At 39.8% G+C, this 22,056-nt stretch overlaps 1 protein-coding gene across 3 annotated transcripts; it reads right to left on the bottom strand.

The window, feature by feature from the left end:
* Window positions 1–47: 47 nt before the first annotated feature.
* On the bottom strand, window positions 48–21,816 carry GOLGA3 (golgin A3). Of its 3 annotated transcripts, none has more exons than XM_083873659.1 (24): window positions 21,759–21,816; window positions 19,772–20,121; window positions 16,732–17,013; window positions 15,777–15,889; window positions 14,605–15,296; window positions 13,294–13,405; window positions 11,949–12,255; window positions 11,147–11,349; window positions 10,797–10,934; window positions 9,993–10,154; window positions 8,861–9,229; window positions 8,449–8,526; window positions 7,196–7,459; window positions 6,574–6,668; window positions 6,195–6,411; window positions 5,467–5,610; window positions 4,628–4,825; window positions 4,033–4,149; window positions 3,664–3,803; window positions 2,734–2,866; window positions 2,414–2,536; window positions 1,911–2,075; window positions 1,540–1,700; window positions 48–1,080 (listed from the first exon to the last, which is right to left on the bottom strand). In XM_083873659.1, exons 2-24 carry the CDS (start codon window positions 19,896–19,898, stop codon window positions 873–875), a joined length of 4,548 nt encoding a protein of 1,515 aa, XP_083729785.1. In that variant the 5' UTR covers window positions 19,899–20,121; window positions 21,759–21,816; the 3' UTR covers window positions 48–872. The 3 variants fall into 3 exon arrangements, with proteins under 3 accessions (XP_083729785.1, XP_083729786.1, XP_083729787.1); XM_083873660.1 differs by having other exon boundaries at window positions 16,855–17,013; XM_083873661.1 differs by lacking the exon at window positions 16,732–17,013.
* Window positions 21,817–22,056: the final 240 nt, after the last annotated feature.

The raw sequence follows: 22,056 nt of genomic DNA, 5'->3' as shown, positions 1-22,056 counted from the left end.
GATATTCAAAGTCAGAAAATTATGATTTTTTTTCATATATATATATATTTTACATGTATATTTTTTAATGGGTATCTACTTCAAAACTTGAAATAAAAAGGTGCAAAGTATTTGTGCAGTGAAGCAAAGCTCACTACTGGCCTGTGACTTTAAGAGAAAAACATCAGCAAACATTCCAGGCAAATCTGCCAAAGATACCAACTGCTCTGTATTGCTTGTCTTTACAGTCTTGTTTCTTCTGCTATAGGTCAAGGGTCATCTTCAAAATGGCTTACAATAACATCTTTCCCTTCAAATACAGGTATCTATAATCTGAATTTCAAGAATAAGAGATTATAGGAGGGACAAGAGAATACTCAGCATATCCAGTTCTCAACCACTGCTAATGGCTGAACATGCGAAGAACTTATTTTTCTCTGTAGTCTGGCTACAACCCAAGATGGGGGAAAAAAATACATCCTACTCCCACAAATTTAAAAAAAATCCAAACAAGAAAACCTAGATGTTACGTAATTAACAGTAATTCCTTAACAAACTCACCCAGATTGAACAATTACATACTTGAAACCAGATGCTCCTCTTGACCTCATTTTAAACCTTCATCTGAATCTCTTACTAAAGCCTCAAATGAGCTAGATTCACCACTTGGCAGTACCCAACATGACAGAATTGTTATGGCAAGGTTTCAAACAAACCCTTAGAATAGCACATTCTGCATTTACTGTTCCGTCAGTTCCTCAAATCAGTGCCCTTTGCTTCTACAGGCAAAAGCACAACTCTGAACGCCATTTAAAAAAAATGAAATAAATAATTTTTATAAAGATTTGTTTATATACTTAAAGCAATAGGAAGAAAGACAACTGATAAGGAGGTTATAGTGTCAAAGCTTCCTTGTCACTAATACTAGAATTCTCTTCCTTTTCATTTGCAGTAGGAGTCTCCTGCTGGTCTGATGCAGTTGTAGGACTTGTAGAAGTAAGGTCCATTAACCTGCCCTCAATCTGAGTCCATGAAGACATTGATTCATGTACTGTAATGGTGTGTTCCTCCATCTGGCGCTGAAGGCTGTCCATTTCTTGCCTTTTAATGTATTGAGAACAAAAAAAAGCAAAAATTAGGAAGCAGAAAACTAGCAGCCAAATTCAAGACCAAAAACCTACTTTTCCGATTCTTGATACCTACTCCAAGACTATCTGAGATATAGCTGTATACAAGAGAAATAAATCTACAAGAAGCTTAGGAGAAGTCTTCTTTAAGAGCAAAACAAATATGCTTAGTTCAAAAATATTAACAGCTCTGATTTTTCTTCTGCTGTGTACAATTTAGGATGGACATTTTGTTTATTTTATTGTAAAGTCTTCTTTCACCATGATAATGGTCATATAAGCAAGCACTTACAATGACAGAACATCCTACTGTCCTAAATATAGTCCCAATAAAGAATTAATTTTACAAATCCTTTTTTTCCTTGTGGTGGCAGCTGGCTTCCTGAAAGCATTTTATAGATTCTTTAATATGGTTTAAAATAAGAAGGCATACTTCAATTGCCGGAGACAACTGTTCAGATTCTTCAGAGGCTCCTTGCTCACAGCTGTTGGTTTCAGTAGCTCTTCCAGCAAGGCAGCAGGCACTGGACAATCAGGAATCTTGACTGGAGTCACAGGATTGGAAGAGTTATTTTCACCTTTCAGTTCTTTCCTCTGGTAAAGGAAAGAATGGAGAGTCAGAAACATGATTAAGTTTTTTCATCAGTATCATTTTTCCCACCTAGAAAGAGTCCCACATCACACACTACTGGTGCACATCTGCACTGCAGAGCAGGAATCACAGGCACATTCATATTAGGCTATTTAAGAGCATTAGCAGAGAATTTTCCTGTCCTTTACAACGTGTTCTTGCTATTTAAATACCTTCTTCATCTTGCCATGCTTCAGGTCCAACTTCAGCTGCTGGTTTTGCTGCAGCAGTGACTTCATGCTGTTCTTCAGTTCAATCACTTTAGCCTGCAGCATAAACTTATCCTTCTGAGTCACTGACAGGTCTTCCCTCACCATTTCCAACTCAGTCTTGATGTTCTAAATGGGAAGAGAATCAGTCTGATGTAGAGAAACAGCATAAAAATTTCAGCCAGCTAAAGTTTTTATAATCTTTTCAGTTTCCAGAGGAAACTAGAAGAAAGAAACAACACACAACACTGCTGTTTGAAACAAACTTGCTATGGCAAAAAATCAGAGGTTAGGTTAAAAGAAAGTTAGTAGCCTATGTTAATGGCATAAAGGTTGAAGAAACACAAGGGTAACAGCACAGTCAAAAAATTCAGAAAAAAGTGTAAGTATGCTTTTAAAAAAATGTTTTAATTATCTCCCTACAGCAATCAAAATTCCAATCTATCAGAACTAGCTCGATTAAATACCTGCAAGACAACTTGTATCCCTTCTAACTCCTTGTGGCTGCGCTGTTCAGTCATGTCCAGCTGCTGCTTAAGTGTTTCAATTTCTCTTTCTTTTCGTTCTACTTCCCACTTCAGGTCTTCCACCTACCAGGGCAAAAAACAAACACATAACATCACTGGAATTATCTACAGGTGCAATCAACCACAAAATCCAAAATATATTCTTACGTCTCACGAAAACCTTCTTAGGAAAACCTAGCAAAATTTTATTAAATATACTGAATTAAAGTCATACAATGAAACAGAAATACAGATAAACACAGTAAGTGTTCACTTTTTACCTCTTGGCTTACTAGAGGCTGTTCACTAAGTTTGTCATCCAGGTTTTTCTGCAGAACTTGGAGCTGAGATCTGGCTTCTGCCAGCTCTTGCTGAAACTGAGATACCTCCTGGGAATGTTTTTCATCCTCTGTCCTGCACAGCAAGATTAACAGACACAGCAGTTACTCAATCTGTTGTTTAAAACAAGAACTTCACGGGGTTAGCCAGTTAACTACAAATTACATGACCATGCATGGAACCTGGTTAATAACAGCTTTGACAGGGGGTTTTGCCAATACATTCATAGACCAAAAGCTAAATCACAACAAGATTTTATGAAAGAGATGTGCAAGTATTAAATATTGAAAAAAACTTACAAAATTCTTGAGCACTGGTAATAGTCCAATTACAAACAACATATTATGTAGCAAAAAAAACCCAAACCACCAAAAAACCCTGTCAGCAATTTTGCTTTGTTTTTGGAGGAATAGGGTTAAGCTTATATCCATTTTCATGTAGGTCTAATAATTTCTTGTAATTTAAGAAAAAAATTATACATGGGCAAACTGAATTTAAATACATTGTGGAACATAGTCAGTAATCAATTTATTCCTCTATGTAGCTCCTCAAGGATATAAAAGAGAAGAATAGGAGATATATAAAGTGTTAATCCTTACTAGCAATGTGAAATAGTAGAAATGTGTGGTGAAAGGGAAAAAAAAAGCAGATAGTGAAGTCTAAAAATAGTGTACCTCAGGTCTAACTGAATTATAAAGAGAGAAAAATTCAGGTATTTGCTCAGAGTCCAAACAAGCATCTCATGGTCAGGTTCTGCTGGGGAACATTCAACATAATCCACCCCAAAGGGGCAAACCCAAAAATTCACTAATGAATGGCTTTTTTTCAGAGGATTTGTTTTAATTACTGTTCTTTTGGAGACATTGACTTACTGCAGCTTGTCCACCTCAGCCTGCAGGGCCTGGACCAGCAGCTCTTTGGCGTGGAGCTCCTTCTTGATCTCACTGAGCTCCAGCATCGCTGCCCGGTGGTGTCGCCGGTTATGGGCTGCGTCTGCTTTGGCTGCTGCTTCCTAACGGGACAAAAAGATGCAGTTTTACTTTGTTTTGTCTCTGCAGGTGAGTCATAAAGGGAGCTTACACAGAACACAACAGAGAAGACATCAAGTGATGTCTCAACCACTGGCCATGGTGACAGACCTGCTGCAGGAAGCAGAATGTTACAAAACATAGATTTCATTTCAAGATACAAAGTAATTTAAAGGTGTTTTAAAAGTAAGTAAATAAAAGATGAACCATTACCTGCTTCTGAAGCTCTTTAACTTTCAACTTTTCTTTCTCTAGGGAAGCCTGTAAAGCTTGAATAAGTTGTTGCATTTGCTGATCCTCTTCCTCTTTCCTCTTTAGGACTGCCTGAACCTGAAACACATCACAAAAACAAATGTGTGTTTTGTGTGGGCTCACTGGAAGTAGAGGAAATATAAACACAAGCCAATGCAGGGATTGCAGAACAACCCTCTGCTGTTCACTGATCACTCTTTCCACACAGTACCTTCAACTTGAGAAGTAGTTATGGTTAAATGGTAGCTCATTGCCTATAGCCACATGAATGTATTACTACTGGAATAAAATTTTTTAATCTCAGTAACACATATGGATTTTGTATGTTCCAACTAACTACAGTTTCACTATTGCAAATATTGTAGTGCAAACTTATTAATATTTTTCCTGAAGAAAAAGCTCTGTTTAGTGCCAGGTCCCATTTCTGATCTCTTATTCAAACCCCATATTGATGCTGTTATGCAACACACGAGGGACCCAGAACTGGAGAAAATGCACCCCCTTTGTATCATGAGCCAATTCCTTTCTGAAGTTATTACATCAAAAAGTCAAATACCTGTAGATTCAGTTGTACCAAGTCTGCCTCTCTTTTTGCTAATGCTGTTTCGAGGATATTATTGTGCTCCCGCAAAGCAGCATTGGACTGGCTGAGACCTGTAAGTTTTCCACGTTCATGTTCCAGTTCAAGGGCCAACTTCTTATTAATGTCCTCTAAACGTTTTATCTTCTTCCTGAAGCCTCTAGATTCCTGAAGCTATAGTCAAAGAGAAACGCAAATCAAACAAAAAAACCCAAACAGCCTCAGGCTAGTATCACAAAAAAAATGAGTTAAACTCATTAAACATCTTCTTTTTCCAGAGTGGGATTTCTTTTTTCTTTTCTTTTTTTTCTTTTTGAAATGAACATTAAAAGATAAGTTCACTTTGGTATTTTTTTCCTGTTGGAAGACTAAAATGCTTGCTAGAAAGAAGAGTCCAGGAGTCCTGATCAGGTGCAGATCCAAAGTAGTTGATATATAAAATTTTTTTGTGCCACTCTGCAACTGAAGACTATTACCTGGCCTTCAATGTCATGTCACTGGGGATCCCCGACTCCCAGTAGTTCCAAAAGATAATGATTCATGTACCCTCACTGTCTCATGACCAGACACAGCTGGTATCTAATACAGGAACCAGTCCTATCTCTCATCCTCTTTCCCTGTAAGACAATGACTCATGAAACCACAAAGAAACAGCACAAGGCAACAAAATTTGCAAGTACCACTGACATGATGTTTCTTACCCAAGATTATGATTTTCTGTACTGCTGGTATAAAGTTTTGGTACTAAAATTTCCCTGTCTCTCAGGCACTTTTACTGTCATATGCCCATCTATGAAGCCAATTCAAGCAATCACCTCATCCTCAAGTTCCAGCACTTTCTCTCTGTATTCTTCAAGCTCCTGGCTGGTCAGTGAAATCACTTCTTGCAACTCTTTTTCCAGCATCAACTTACTACTGCTCACAGCTCGCAGTTCTGTCTTCAGAGCTTGAATCTTCTCCTAAAGACAAAGGTGTCACATGTGATTAGTGCATCACCCATTTTCAGGAGTCACTTCTGCTTTGGTTAAAAAGCCTGCTTCTCTAGCAAATATGAAACAAGGTGCTGGTGTTTAAAAGTCTTGCTCAGAGCTTTCCACCTTTGCATCCAGCTACTGCTGTTGATGTATTTGATATCTTGCTCCATTGGTTCAAGAAATTGGAGCTTCCCTCAGTAAATTAATTTTCTTATTACAGGTCTAACATATATGAATAAACTATGGCTACCTTTAAAAACTTTTAGCTGTCAATGGGAAAAAAGCAGTAAGAGCTACAGTCTTAGAAAATCTTCAGACATTAACCCTTAAAAAAAAAAAAGATTAAAAAATCCCCAACTAAGCCAACCAACAATAAAAAATTAATCAGTAAATCTAGCTTGCCAAATCACCTCTCTCAAATATAGTTATAGAAGATCTCAGTGCTCACAACCCTGACACCATGCTCTTATCTAGCTTTGTTTTCCAAATATTTTCATCACTTCAGGGTGAAATGGTGTTTCAAGCCTTATAACTCTGCCTTTGTACAATGTCAAAGGACATCTGCATACCTGAGCAATCTGGTCATTCCCACCATCAGTAATTTGTGCTTTTAGTTTGCTCAGCTCTGCCTCAGCAGATTCCTTTGCAGTAAGGGATTCCTGCAGCCTCCGACTGAGAATGCTGACTGCGTTCTCATAGGCTTTGTGTTTTGCTTTCATCTCTTTCTGAGCACTCGTCAGGTCAGACCCGAGACGCTTCATTTTCTGTTTCTGCTCTGTAATGGCCCTGGTGTGAAAGGAAAAGAAAACACCAGGTAAAAACAAAAGCTACTTGACAAATAGTACTACAAGATTAATTTTTCACATGACCCAACAAAACCCAACATCTGAAAGCCAAATATGAAAACCAAATGCTGTAGGTCTTTTGTCTGTGTTGAAAAACACTTACTTTTTTGCTTCTTCTTGCATTTGTTCTACTTGTTGTTTTAATGCCTGATTTGCCTCAGCAAGAGATTCCATTTGTTCCTTATCGAACTGCAAAGACTTTAACAGGAAGGAAAAGAAGACCCATTAACAACAAGAAAAAGAAGATCATGAGCATAAGAACAAAAGCATATTTGCTGTGTATGTTTGATTAGTAAAGAAAAATCATGAAATTTTAAAACTACTTCCATCTCTCTATATAAATTACTCTCCAGTTCTCCATATTCTCTTTCCCTTTTATTTCCTCTTTAACTCTTCCCTCTGAGGCCACCACTGTTAACACATATGAACAGTGTTTGGATTTTGTTCTCAGATGGAGTTCACTTTAGGACCAAGGGCACTGCTTCCACATCAGTCTTCTACCACTCCTGTAGTACTTCTCCCCACTTACATACATGAGATATTAGTAAGCAGTCATGCATTTATAAAATTTTGGTAGGTATGCTGAAATGTCTAGACTATTTTAAATACATAACCAAGAACATTAACTTGCAGGTGGTCATTCTGTTTATTTCCAAAGATAATAGAAAGAGCAGTGTGTCCTGGATGTAACACTCTCCAAGTTCAAAGCCTTACACCTTCCATACCTGCAGGCGTGTTTCCATATCATCTCGTTCTTTCTGCACTGACTGGAGGTGATTTTCTATTTCCACCATCTGCTGGTGAACCTGAGACAATTCCTTCTGTAGTTTTGAATGCTCAGATTCCAGTGACTGTTTTTCAACTTGGATTTTCAACAGTTCTCGTTTTATCTCCTTCAGTTCCGAGTCCAGTCGCTTCTTTGTAGCTTTCAGCTCACTGATGAGCTGGTCCTTGGAACTCGCATCTCTTCGATAAGCTTCCACCATGACCTTGCACACAAGGGTTTCAAGAGGGTAATGTCACTGTTTCAGCTGTTTGCAAAGCTGTTTCAGCTTTGCAAATTTTTGATTAATTTACTAGAAATTTTTGATTAATTTACTAGAAAGCAATTAGTGATATTCTTTTAGTTTGAGGGGGTGGGGGTGTCATAGACATCAGCATCAGCTTCTGTAAGGTATTTACTTCTGGTTCAAAGGCTTTTATGCAAGCTCAGATAGCAAATAACAGTTCATATTAGCAGTTCATTAAGTGAAACACCTTAGTGTTCTGTGCAGTAAGGGATACTCTTCTTTATGGAAACTGCATTAATTATGTGCCATTTTTAAAAACCAAACTAATTGTAATAAATTAACCATTCCATGCACACAATTAGTAACTTTTGCCATGAGAAGAGGGCTTAACTGTGCCTAACAGTTTAAACAGCCTTCCAAAACTTAAACATAAAAAGCTAAAACAAACTTTGACATTAGGTTAATAAGCAATCAAGCAGCAAATTAATCATGCCACCTTATAAATAAGGTACATACATGTGCAACACTAATAACACATCTATTTCAAATTACTGTTTCAAAACTGTAAATTCAGAATAAAACTTGCAGTAAAGCACTTATTTACCATCTAATTACTGAAGCAACTCTGATTTTTCAATACTGCAAGGCAATAACAACACTTGAGGATTTACAAGTGCTTTTGCAAAAGCAAACCTAATCAACAAACCAAAGAGAGATTTTCTATGGTGGATCACTTGGCAAACTCCCTGAAGCCCTATCAAAGCATGAATTGGTTGGTGGATCAGCTTTTACATTAGCTGGAGATAGAAATTCAACTGTAAGTTATACAGTTTCTGTATTTTAATGTCACAAAGTTCTGTGATACAAAAAATAGATTTAAATAACTTCCCCAGAAGTACATGCCTTCACTGTAAAAAGAAGTGTATTCCTTGGGTTTATGTCTCTGTAATTTCATTGCTTTTGCTTACCTTCTGCTGCAGAAACTGTTCCTTTACTTTTTGAAGCTGTTTTTTGAGGCTGGCATTTTCTTGTTGCAGATTTTCCACCTGCCAGAGAGGGAAAAAGCAAACATTGCTTTATGTGCCAAATGTCATATTATACCTGATTTCTTCAGTGAGCATATCTGTCTGATTTGTAACAACTGCCTAATCTCACAAGGATGCTGTTTCTGACTAAGCATCTCAATGGTTAGGTAACACAACATTTTAAACAGAAATACATTTATCAGGTCACCACACTGGGAGCCAAATTACTGCACAGGAAAGACGTTTGGCCAACAGTGCCACAGGACAAAGCACATTACAAAATTAGTTCCCAAACGTGACCTGTACTCCAAATAATTGTGTTTTAAAACTGGTAAGATTTCAGAAAGATCATTACCTGGCTTGACTTGACTGCCATTTCTTGCTTCAGTTGCTCCAAGATTTGTGATGTTACTTCTGTATCTTCTCCAAGGCGTGTTGCTCCTTCATCAAGTTGCTCTTGACTTGCCTTTGCTGCCTGCAGAGCAACTTCCAACACAATCTTCTCCTTCTGCAAATACTGGATCGTGTCATCTTTAGAAGCAGCATCACTCTGGAAATCTTCTAGCCTGGCCTTCAGTTCATCATACTGTGTTTGCAGGTCATCCAGGGACTGCTCTTTGGTGTGCAGTGTCTCTTGGGTTAGTGTCAATTGCTTCATCAGGTCGAGGTGTTCTTGTTGCAAGGATTCGAGCTGCAGATCTCGTTGGTGCAAAGTCAACTTGACCTGACAGGAAATATTTTAAATTAAATTAATACAAAACAAAGGTTATCTTTGCAAAAGCACTCTAATCAAAATCAAGTATTATAAAATAATATTTTAGCCTGTAGGAGAAAATAGCAGAAGGTGAAAATACTTTTAACTTTCCTAGGCCACTTTTATTTGCTCTGTTGTTAATTGCCTTGAGCAGCATCTGTTACCTTACAGAGTAAGTAATGACCAGAATGACAAACCTAAAATATTAATAATATTAATTGTATTCAAAGTTTTACTTGAAAAATATGTCCATAGTAAATTCAGCATTATTGATAACACCATATCATTACACAGAATACAGTACTGAGCTATCACATACTTCATGTCACTGCAGCAGCCCTTGACATGCTGCCTGCATAAGGTTACAAGGTTAAAGCAGGGCTCTGTAAGTGTAAATGTATACAATGATATCCTTACGGCCTAACAAACAACTCTGAACATGGATCTATGGTTCTTGTCTATACTTACAATAATCACATACTGAATTCACTAAAAGAACCCAGCATCTGGCAAGACAGTAGTTACCAAAATTTTAAAACGTATTATTACTGACATGGTTGAAAAAAAGGCCTTTTCACCTGAAACAGAATGACTTTAATATGCACTTCATTTTTGCAGCAATCTCCCAGGTTTTAAAAAGAAGTTTAGAGCTCAGTATCTATTTACTACTGCTTTTTCTGCCAAACAAGTATTTCCCTTGGAATTCCTGGGAAGCTGATGAACAACAGTCTACCTGTTCCAATTCTTTCTCTAATGTTGCTGCAGAATCAGCCATTTTCTGAAGCTGCTCTTTCTCATCCTCAAACTCCTCTAGTTTTCTCTGCAAGTCTTCTTCCACCATGGTTTTAGCCTCCTGGATCTGCATGAAGGCAGCTTCTTGATCTAACATGTCAGCCTGCATAGAAAAAGCATGGAATCAACTTCTACAGTTTAAATGGAGGGGAAGGAGTGGGAAAAAAAAAAAAAAAACAAACAACCAAAAAAAACCCCCCCAAAAAACAAAACAAAACAAAACAAAACAAAAACAAAAACAAAAAAAAAACCAAAAACAAAAACAAAACAAAACAAAACAAAACAAAACAAAAAAAAACAACTAGGAAAAGAGAAAAGTAAATTACTGAGAAAATTTGTAGAGGAAAAATACAAATATAATTCTGATGTCTGCCTTACACACTTGCATGCCTTTATTGAAGTCACTCATTCCTATATTTAAAACATCTTAGAGTAACAGTGATGGGCACAGTGATGGGCAAAGGACATCATTTACATTTGCCTTCAAAGTCCAATTAAAAACAAATACCAGAACTGAAAATACAAGTATCACCTTCAAATGGGAAATATATGGCCTTCTTCTCTCTTACTGTTCATAATGCCATGAAAATTTATTTGCTCTAAAATATTTACAGCTTTTTTAACACAGGATTTGAACCAATTAATAAGAACTCTATGTTACTTTGCCAGAATACCCTTGATTTTGCAAAACATAAATACACAACCTAGACAGAACATAACTCACAAAAACCATCTACAACCATACCTCAATATTTTGTAGTTGTGCTGCAATACGTTCCTTTTCTTTAATGGACCTGTGCTGGGTTTCAGTCAGCTGCTGAGACAAGGCCACATTCTCTAGTTTGAGATGTTCCAACATCCCTGCTTGAGTCATTTGCCCAGCCTAAAGGAAGGAAAAAAATCAAATTTAATACCAACAGAATTTACGTTTTTTAAAAAAAGAAAAAAGTTGAAACAGTGTGTGCCTTATTTCAGCTACACTTTCATGGCACTGGTCAGTCAGGCCATTGTAGAAGGCCACTAGGTTGTCCTGTGGATGACAGTGACAAAAAAGAAGAGATTCTCAGTTCTCCCATATGCAATAAATCACAATACCTGTATATTGGCCATCTCACTCTGCAGCCTGACACGGGCCTCCTGTGCCAGGACCAGCTGCTGCTGGTACCACTGCCTCACATTTTGGAGAGATGTGATTTCTGTTTCAGATGCCTTCAGCTTGTTGGTCAGTGTGGTCCGTTCCAGCTGCACCTTCTGCAGCTGGGTCTGCAAGGAAGCCAACTGCTGTCGCAGGTCATGAACTAGAAAAACAAAAATAAAGAACTTGGACTAACACACCTCACTGTGCTATTTTTATGCACACTTTTTCAAGGATTATTGCTATATTCATAGTTTTTTTCTATTTTTCCTTTATTGTTCAACAAAAGCACATATGCCTAATTATATAAAGATTGGCTTTTCCTGCCAAAGTGCTAGAATCTAAAGTACCGGGTCATAAGCAGAACAAAATTAAACTAAATGAATCACTTCTGTAAGCATTCACAGTTCCTTAGAGGCAGAAAATATGAACTAACTAAACATCAGGAAGTAGGTGTCCTGGCACATAGAGTCATCATTACAAATCAGCATTTGTACAATTTTCCAAAAAAACAACTAGGCCACTGTCTGGAATAAATATTTATGCCTCCTTCTCCAAGCTGGAAATGGCAGCTTGCAAACTGTGACGCTTCTGTGACACCAAATCAAAACCAAACATCCTAAAATTCAGACTATATTATTAGTATGATATCAAATTAACACAAGTTTAAATTTCTTCTTCTTTCTGGACTTCAGAATAAAGTTGAAATAAAATGATTTATGGAACACCACATTTTCAAGACTGACATTTACATCATCCCACCTGTACTGTCTCTGGTGAGAACATTTTTTTGCATATCTTCAACCTTCTGCAGGAGTCTCTGGTACTGTTCCTCTGCTAACTGCAAATCATTGTTTGAAGAAGCCAAACTGGCATTCTTTGCTTCCAAGGCATTTTGCAGGTCAGCCATTGCTCGTTCCAGATCCCAGCACGACTGTTTTAATGTGGCCACTTCTGAGCTCAGGGATTCCTGCTTCTGCTGGCTGCTCTGGCTGTGCTCCATCTGTGCCTGAAGCTTCATGTTCAAAGCTGCAAGTTGGGCTTGTAGCTCAGTCTTCTCTTTGAGAGCCTGAATGTGTCCAGAAAATCAAAATACAGGAGTCTCATGAGAAAATATATTAATGGCTGACTAAAAAAGGTGTCCAGCAAAATGGCTTTGATAAGGCAAAGACCACTTGCTTGTAAAAAATTCTTTTTAAAGCAACATCTCACCTATCAGGTATTTCAAATAGTCAAAGAAAACAGAGGAAAGGACTTACAAGACATAGAGCATTGTATGTCAGTAACCACATCAGGATCTTTCATAAAACACATTTAAAACATATTTCCACACTTTAAGGACAAATGCTTTCTATTTGAAGTGCTATACCATCAATTAAAACAAAGAGAAAATACTTAAAAGGCATTGCTAGCACTGCTCTGGATTTACTGTCCCACTTTTAATTTGACTTAAAAAAAAACCATACAAAACCCCACTTTTTTTCTTTAAAGAAATCTTTGAAGACTTTACCAACTTTCTACTTATCCTCTTCAGCATCTGTACTGGGCTTACATGGCAAGATTTTGATATTGGGAGTCTACAAGGGGTGGTCCCTGTGAGAAGCTGGCAGGAACTTCCCCCATTTCCAGTCAAGCCAGCTTAGATGGACCCAGCAGTGGCCAAAGCTGAGCCCAGCAGTGACAGTGGCCTCTGGGATGGGGGATGTAAGAAAGTGAAAAAAAAAAATAGCAGAAGAGCAACAGCAAAGATAAGAAGAAAACTGTGAGAGAAACAGCTCTGCAGACACCAAGGTCAATACAGAGGGAAGGGAAGGAGGTGCCCATGCTCTGGAGCTGAGATTTCCCACCTCTTTGTCCTCACCTCAACCCATGAGCCTTTCACTCTTATTTCTTTCTCCTCCCTGGCCAGATGAGGAGGGACAGAGCAGCTTTGGGGGACATCTGGCATCCAGCCAGGGTCAGCCCACCATGGCATTCTTGTAGAGTACCTTATTCAACCATGTTTTTACAAAACACAATTCCATAAGTAACGAGCAAGACGCTCTTGAAAATTAATTAAAATATTATTTTGATTTGCTAAATACAGAATTCCAAATTCATTTTCTACCTGATTAGCTTCTAGTGAGAGTGCTTCTAGCTGCCCTTCAAGTCTCATCTTCTCCTTCATAACCTGCAGCATCTCGTCATGAGTTCCTGCAATGGAGCTTTCCATAGAAACACTGGAGACAGAGACAGCACAAGCAATTACAGGGTTAGACTACAACACTCATCTTGTTGAAGAAAAGCGACTCTGAAATTAAAAGGTACACAGATTCCACGTGGCTTAGACTGTAGACATTTTTTCTGGGCTTATGATAGATCCAGAACACAGTGTAACAACCTCTGCTAAAAAGACAAAGAAATTATATTCATGCTGAGGTTTTATACTTTAGTTTCCTGTACTTGCAGCAACTAGACTCCAGTGTGGCACCATACATTTGTTATTTTACAGCAGTGCAATCAATGACTTCATTGTACTCTGTATTTACAGATCTCATGTTAAGCAGACAACTGGACATGATGGGATCACAAAACCTCCACAATTATTCTTGTAACTGTCTGCTTTAATGTGCCTGAGAAATACCAATAGCTGTTGTAAAAGAAGGAAGAACAGGTATTTGGCATAAGGGATTCCTTAGGCTGATTCCTTGCTGTACAGCCAAGGCATTTGGAGAAAAAGATTTTCCCTCATTACCATAATAAATAAATCTAAGCCAGAAAAATCATCAACAACTGATTGTACACCTCAGCATCTCTGGGCATGACACTTCATTTCAACAAAGCAGGGGGGGAAGAAATTTCAAAAGTAGGACATATAAAACATGCATCTGCAGAAAACTGATAAAAAGCACACATTGTTAAGGGCTTCACCAGTCATGCACTTGCTTTCTGAATCAGTTTAATACCTGTCATATACACAGAAGCTTGGGAGACTAAATCTCATTCTCAAATGGCTGAAAAGGATAAGATATCTAGGACAAGACTCTTGGCATTTCTTAACCCTGTGAGGTCTGAAAGGTACATGCATAGATTAGGAAAAAGACAATACTAAATATCATGGAGGCAGTCAAGTCTACCCTTTCAGACTTTACAGACCAAGGCTCATGAGTGATTCAGTGAATGAAGTCCTTCTATACAGACAGAAACAACTGTTTGCAGTACATTTAAGACAGCCAGTGGCAAAAATATCTTTCTCTAAAGATATACTCAGTAAATAGGTACTCACATGAAGCGACCTCTCAGATTCTTTTAGAATTTGTAAGCTACTAACAGAATCAATCATAGTGTAAGTTAAAACTGGATCTAAAGTTAGTAGGAGGGTAAAGTAATAGGCTGCCTATTCCAAGAAAATCATTAACTAACAATAGATCATTCTTACCTGCTGGAAATACTGTCTCTCCTGCTCCGTACCTCCCCATTAACATCTTGCTCTTGGGCCTGATGCTCCACTGCTGCAGCCTGCAGCACCTCACTGATGGAAGGGAACTGCCCCATTGCTTCAGGATGTATCTTCTGGCCATTTATTGTATAGGGAGTATCCTGTTTGCCTTCTGCACTCTGTAAACTGCTATACATCCCTTTCCCTGACACACTGCTGTAGGTAGAGCTGTCGCTCTCATTTCCATCCAGCCTCATTCCCACTTCACTCCCGTCAATCTCTGAAAAGCTGTCTCCTGCCAAGGAGGAATTCTCTACTCGATCATCCACGTCAGAGGGCAGACTGATCTCAGAAACAACTGATGTTGGTCCACTCCTGCTTTGAGTCAGAGCCCCCCCAGGTAAGTCAGTAGCCACAGAATTCCCAGTAGCATTTCGAGCATCTGAGTCTTCAGTTCTGTAGTCAGCCAAGGACCGGATCTTGCTGGCCTTGGATTTTGAGCTTTTCCTTTCTTTTGAGGATGCTGGAAGTCCCAAGCTACCCAGCTTTGGCCCCCTGGGGACGCTGGTCCGCAAAAAGGAGTATTCTTTTGTCATTGCTACAGTGCTCGCTCTTGGCAGGATTTCTGGATTTAACATCAGCTCAGGATCCAGGGTGCTGGAGGGACGGGTTTTGGATGTAGACTGACTCGACTAAAAGAAGCAAAGAGTCAACAATAAATTCCAGAATGTGAACTTTGAAATAGCATCAAAGACTTATTTTGCTGTAATTTAAGATATGAAGTTCTATACTTTTACACTGATATTAAACATATATCCTTTCCTAAACAAGGTAAATTACATCAGCAATCAACCCTATCAAGCTTCAGTATATAGATGTTGAAAATGCTCATGTGAGACTCCAAAAGGTAACTGAAAAATATAAGCAAAATTGAACATTTAGGCTACTTTAAGTTTGGTGTCTGTTTTTCCCTCCCCTATTTTAAGTAGTACAAAATGGTACACTACTGATGAGGTAATAGAACCAAATTTTGCCTGTCCAGAAGAAAAAAAAAAAGTATTTTCTCTCATTTGAGAAAACTACTGAATGTTTTAATTCAGGGCACAGAAATAGTAAAGTTTCCAAGCTTCTCAACAAAACACAATCTAGAAGATGTGTTGTGTGATACTCACTCTTTCCTGGTGTCTCTTTACTCGGTATTGTTTGAGCTGCTCTTCCAGACGCCTTCTTGCCTGAAGTCTGATCTGTTCTTCATTTTCCAGGGGCAGTGAAGACTCTGCTGAGCCTGCAAGGGAAAGGTAACTTCACAGTCAAACAAAAAACTCCAACACAGACAAAAGGGATGCAAAGTTAAAAGCCCCTTCTACCATCAGCAACATGCTTCATGCTTAAGCAAGGAACAAAAGGAAAGCCCACTGACATGCACCTCAAATGACTCTCTTCAAATATATCCTTGTGTAAGCACTGATAAAGCCTGTGGACTTCCACTGCTCAGTTTGCAAATGCGATAGTTCCTCCACAGATATATGACAAGAGATTATACAGCAAGAAAAAAAATAATATTGCTGTCATTTAATCTCACCTGTCCTGCATTTCTGACAGTACTAAAATTATAAAACTAAGCAAGATCTACACACTCCCTTCATTCCCTGCACGTAGTGGAAAATTGTTCCCTAGATACATTTTCTTACCTTTTATTAGCTCACATTAAACCTTTCCTGTAATAAGACTTTCAGACACCTTAATATAAAGGCTTTCCCTTCTCTCTTTCATTGCTCTTTTCTCCTTTCTTTTTTTTCTTAGCTTAAAAACACCTAGTTCTGCTGCTCTTTTTTTAATGTCACCTGTTACTCCTAATAATCAAGAAGATTAGAATAGCTTCAGCCCCAGAAAGCGTGAATTCCCCTCCAGCGAAGAGCCAGTTTTAAATGGTAAGGCACATGCCTTAGCTGCAGCAGAGGGTAGTTTACTGAAAGAAAATGAATTGTAGTTCTAAGTTAAAGTTTACTGCAAAAATGAAGTTTAGTTCAAGCTTAAATGATGTTACAGAAGTCCAGAGCCAGGCTCAGAGTAAAAAGCTTTATGCAGCAAGAGAAAGCAGGGGCACCACCATAAACAGATGCTTACACAATTCAGTTTCTTGCATGGGAAGACTTAGTTTGAGAGACTGCAAAGCTTCTTTTCTAAGAGCTATGCCCTCAGCACTAGTTCCCTGAGACTTCCTTAGGCTGTCATGGAAACCAGTCACACCTGGGGATGACTCTTCACCCTGCTCACTGCTGGTGGGATCAAAAGATACAGGAGAGTCGGGGCAGAGCGACTCTGGCCCATTCTGGCAGGCATCCACTTTGCTGCTTCTCTCCAGACTTCCCTCTTCATTTGGCACTTCGTTGGTGTTATTACTGGTAGCTGCAAAACAAAGTTTTACTGAACTACACTTCAAGCCATCCCATTCATCTTCATAGCTCCACCCAAATAAAATGCCAGCGCTACTGCCTTTACATTACATGAATATGGGAACTGCTACTGACAGCAACTGGCAGGAGAAATTTCATAGAAGATTTTTGATTCTTTACTTTAAAAGACCAAAACAAGTACTTTTCATTTGCTATATTATGTTGCCCTCAAAAGTTCATCATATAAAATATCTTCAGAACTTCACAGAGGTTTTTAAATCTTGTTAGGTTTAGAAGCACGAAACACTGAGTGTAAGGAACTCTGAGAAGCAGCCTACTAGAAATAAGCCTCAGCAGCTGCAGGCCTGTGCTGAATGATTCAGCTCTTTGATGAGCAGCAGGGCACTGGGGAGAAAGCATCCACCATCCCGATTTCCAGCCTGGCCCAAGCAGTTGCTCAATTTTAAACTGAGTTTACATTTTTTCAAATAGGATATCTTCATCAAAAGTGCAGTAGCAAAGCTCATATGTATCAAAATAATAAACTCACCAATTAAAAATACAATTCAAGAACCACTTCAACACCAATTTTATCCCCACTTACTAGTATTTTTCTTTTCCAGCAGAAAAAAAATGCATATACAAAACCAGATAACCGTTTCACAGGTTTACACTCTGGATTTCTCACACATTTCTACTTCACTTGGCTGGGGACTATGAACATTTATGAAACTGCTGTTGCAAAAAACCTGTGTATCTAACTTAAAATTAATTACTATAGATCTCAAATGAGCAGAGCACTGAAACAGCCACCGCCTTTCTGTTCATTCCCACACCACTGAAGTAACTGGAATAATATGCAAGATTTTTTTTCCCCTAAAGATGGTGGAAAACATTTAACATTTATGATCACAACGTATTTGCAAGTGCAAAAAATCAAGTTCCTACTCTGCAGTGCATCTTACCTCAGCTCAGTGTGAACCAGCACAGAGGAAACTGGATGAGGAAACTGAAATATATATTTCTGGGTAGAAATATAAAGCTTTCAGACTTAGGTTGCCAAAACCCATCAGCTCTAAGATTTGAATCAAAATAATTTTGAGTACCTTATCTGTCATGCAGACAACATTTCAGGCCATCTGACCTAAATCACTTCTCTAATTTAGATCATCATGTCGTCACAAATAAAACAGTTGCAGGCACTTGATGGAAGGGGTGGGTTCAAGAAGGATGTAAAAGAGGACAGAGAGAAAGACTGCTTTTTAATGACTAACATTTTAAAACTATAGTATTGGCAAAACTGAATTCAAAATAGGTGTCAATGCTAAGAATACATACCCACAAGAAACCAAAAATAAGGTAGTTCATACATTCAGAAATATTGTTTATGCCCATCTCAGAATCTGCATCAGGCTTATACTTTATTCACATTTTTTCTTCACAACAGTGAATGGTATACATATACCAAAGGGATGCTGGAGCAAAATTCTGGAGGAATGGTTTCCTGGCAACTTCCTGAGGCCAGGAGATATTCAAAATCCAAACACTTCCTTGAACTAAAGTAATTTAAAGGCACTAGTGTCAATACAGCTGCAGTGTTTTTAGAACAATGGGCAAGGAGACGCAATTAGAATAAAAACAGTAGAAAGACACATTATCTATTTGTAAGCCACAATTCAATTGTCCAACACAGGAGATAACAGGGAAGTGTGATCTCCAGCTCCATAAAAGATGAATGAATCATCACCTAACTACACTCTGCCACTCTGAGGGCAGCCTAAGAAAAGCAAATAAAGTGTCAGGGCTTCCTCTCTGCTCCCTGTGACAAACCTGTGGTACCAGAAGGCCCCAACCTCATCACGTCACCTCCTTTTCCATAAGTAACCACTGTGTTTTTGTATCTAGGCAGCCACAATGTACACACCTCCCCACCCAGCCAGCCCCACATCCTCATACACCAACAGAGACTCAGACTCCTGCCAGGGAAACATGGAGATTTCAATTCAGTGCAGGGAAAATACTTTCACAATGAAAGCAGTTAAACACTGGAATGGGCAGGGAGGCTGCTGAACTTCCCTCTATAGACACTTTGAAAATTCAACAGTACAAGGCCCTGAGCAGCCTGATCTTGCTCCAGAACTAGGTGTGCTCAGTGCAGCAGGTTGGGCTAGATAACCCACACAGCTCAGGTTTGATTCTATAATCTACTCAGATAGTGGACTCTAAATAGTTTCTCATAAACAGCTGCATAATTATTTTATTACAGAGCTTGCCTATGTATCAAAGTTACTTTGAGATAAACTGGAGAGGACATGCTGACATCTCTTTCATAAAGGGAAGCAGAGCCAGTTTTGGGTTTTGCCTAAGTGATCTAATTTATTGAGAAGATTTCTTCTGCCAGAATGAAGTAGTCCAGTCACAAGCTCACTCTGGAACAGTAATTTCAGAACTGATTGTTCCAGAGAGTTTCAGGTGTACAATCTTGGAAACATTATCTGAAGACAGACTAACACCCTGAACAACAAATACTCACCTGACAGCTGATAGTATTTAAGTTAATAGTCTGGTTTTGCTTTCAAAACAACAAGTTCTACAGCTAAAAAAAAAAGTTTTACATACACACAGAGCCACAGACTTCACCAAACTTGCTTAAAACTCCTATAAAAGAAATTCCTGACCTCAAGGAAAAACTTCAGGTGAACAATAACACAGATGATTATACTAAAGCCTGGGTAAGACAGGGAAATTATTTGGTGCATTAAATAACTTACTGTTAATTTCATCTGTAGTAACTAGCTGTGATTTGGCTTTACAATCCAAAAGTTCTTCAGAGCTGGGAGCCCCATTGCTGCTTCTGCTCTCCAAGTGAACATCCTGCTGGACAGATGAGGAGTCCATGGTAAAAATGATCCAGATCCCCGGAAAGTTTTTCTTCTCAACAATTTGCCACCAAGTGAACTACCAAGTCCTGTTTCTCTCCATCAGCAAGAACAGCATCCAGATGTCACACAGGAGCACAGTTCTGAGCTGCAGAGCTGTTGGTGTGCAGCAGGCAGCTGCTAACTCCACATCATGGGAACAGCTCGCAGCCAAAGTCGCAATCACCAAGGAGCTGCATCCTCTAGAAACAAAATACAGTGAATTTACAAACATTTACTAGAGCTCTGAAAAGATGAGCTAAAAATAAAGTAGTGCCCACAGACAGAATCAGGACATGCAGTAACAACAGACAATGAAATACAAGCAAGTATAGATATAAAGGGATCTGTTTATGCTCACTATTTTAGTAGCACTGATATACTGCAGAACAATGCAACAGATAATATTTAGCAAGACAGCTGATTTAAAATCATTGTCCCTTTTAATGGAAAGATCTCTTTGGCCTCTGCTGTAAGAACAAAGCCAGAATCAGAGTAGTATTCTCCTCTGTAAATTACAGTATATATATGGAAACTAACATATATTTAATTTAAAGGAATAAGTTTCAATATCTTTTGTTAAAACGAAGTCTAGAATTCAGATTTAACTTTTTTTTTTTTAATTAAATTACATCATTACTGTTTACATGTCTGCAGAATAACAAGTATGAATCACTGTACAGACTCTGAACTACTCATTACAGCACAAGCTGGCAGTCAGAACATGGCCAGGACTGCAGCTCAACATTGCCTTCTCATATAACCAGCCAAGAAAAATATTTGTAATCACACTTTATGGAATTTGCAAACGATTCTTCAGGTATTCAGATCTAATCTCTGGGGGGGAGAGGGGGGCTGTGCTGGAGAATGTCAAATCAGGAATATTTTGACTGCACTTTTACATGAACACAAACATTTTGAACGACATTCCTTCCGTATCTCCGGAGAGCACTTGTGTAACTGCTACTGTGCCACACTGCCCTGGCCACTCTGCAACCCCAGCATCACCCCCAAAATGGAACTGAAGCAGCAAAAACAGCTCAGGGCACACAGGAAAACACAGTTATGTCGGTGACCCTTACAGAGATGAGCTGCGAAGGAGCCAGAAACTTGCAGCACCTTTCTAAACGGGAAACCTCCACCAAACAAACAAAATCAACACCTTCACTGTGATCTGTTACTGATTTTTAAAGATTTTCAGTATAATAAAGCTTTCAATAAAACTCCTAGAACTGCCACTGTACAGCAAAGAGATGCTACATGACAGGTTACCAAGAGGAATTACAGACAAAAGAGAAGCAAGATTTTGGCTCCTTCCACCTGGTCAAAATCCAGCCAATAGGAGATGGTTTGTTGTCCTTGTCATAACACACGTTGAAATGATCAATGTGATGAACAATGGCTTTCCCCTGTACAACCCGTTCCCAATATTAAACGGTATTTTGGCCTCAGAGTCCTTTCGTATCCCTGTGCTGCACACAAGCAGACAGACCCACACGGAGATGTGGGCACGCCACAGGAACACAGCAGTAACCCCACAGGAAAAGAGCCGTACAAAAGTAACCGATTTTACTTAAAACACGACCAACCAGGAGGCCAGCGGGCCCCGGTCACAGGCCGGGCAGGCACCGGCAGACACGGCCGCGGGGTCCCCGCGCCGGGCACGTCCCTGGGCGCCGGCGGAGGCAGAGGGAGGCCCACGGAGCGGAGCCGGGCCGGGCCGGGCCGGGCGGTTCCCCACTCCCCGGCAGCCCCGAGCCCCACACGGCCTGAAGCTCCTCCCGGCCCCCCCCCCAGAGCCGCCCCCGCCGCCCCCGATCCCGGCCAGCCCCCCGCAGACCTGGGGCCGCCCGCCCGGCGCCGGCTCCTGCCCGAGACGTGGCGCTGCCTGAGCCGGGAAGGGGCGGGCGGGCCGGTGCAGCGCGGATCTCCCTCCGCCGGGCGCTGCCTCTGCCGCCGCCACCGCCCAGCGCGGGCCCGTGCGGGGCCCTGCGGTCCTGCCGCCCCCGCCCCGCCGTCCAAGCCCCCGCCGGGCACAGCTGAGGTCCAGGCCCGGGAGCTCTGAAGCGGCGGAGGGGCCGGCGGGCCCGGGGAGAGGAGGCGGCTTTTCCACACGGAACCTTCCGGCAGCGCACGGA

The sequence above is a fragment of the Zosterops lateralis genome (assembly GCF_965231275.1).
Source record: "Zosterops lateralis genome assembly, chromosome: 17".
Lineage (NCBI taxonomy): Eukaryota > Metazoa > Chordata > Aves > Passeriformes > Zosteropidae > Zosterops > Zosterops lateralis.
The sequence above is the reverse complement of the archived record's forward strand: the minus strand, read 5'-3'. Positions and strand labels throughout refer to the sequence as shown.

What these genes read in the sequence shown, in the direction of transcription:
- GOLGA3 (XM_083873659.1), bottom strand. Translation starts at nt 19,898, where the DNA reads ATGGACTCCTCATCTGTCCAGCAGGATGTTCACTTGGAGAGCAGAAGC. An exon ending in GCTGAGGTGGACAAGCTGCA is followed by an intron (nt 2,867 to 3,663) that starts GTAAGTCAATGT and finishes CTTGCTGTGCAG; the next exon opens with GACAGAGGATGAAAAACATT. An exon ending in AGCCTCTAGTAAGCCAAGAG is followed by an intron (nt 2,537 to 2,733) that starts GTAAAAAGTGAA and finishes TTGCCCTGGTAG; the next exon opens with GTGGAAGACCTGAAGTGGGA.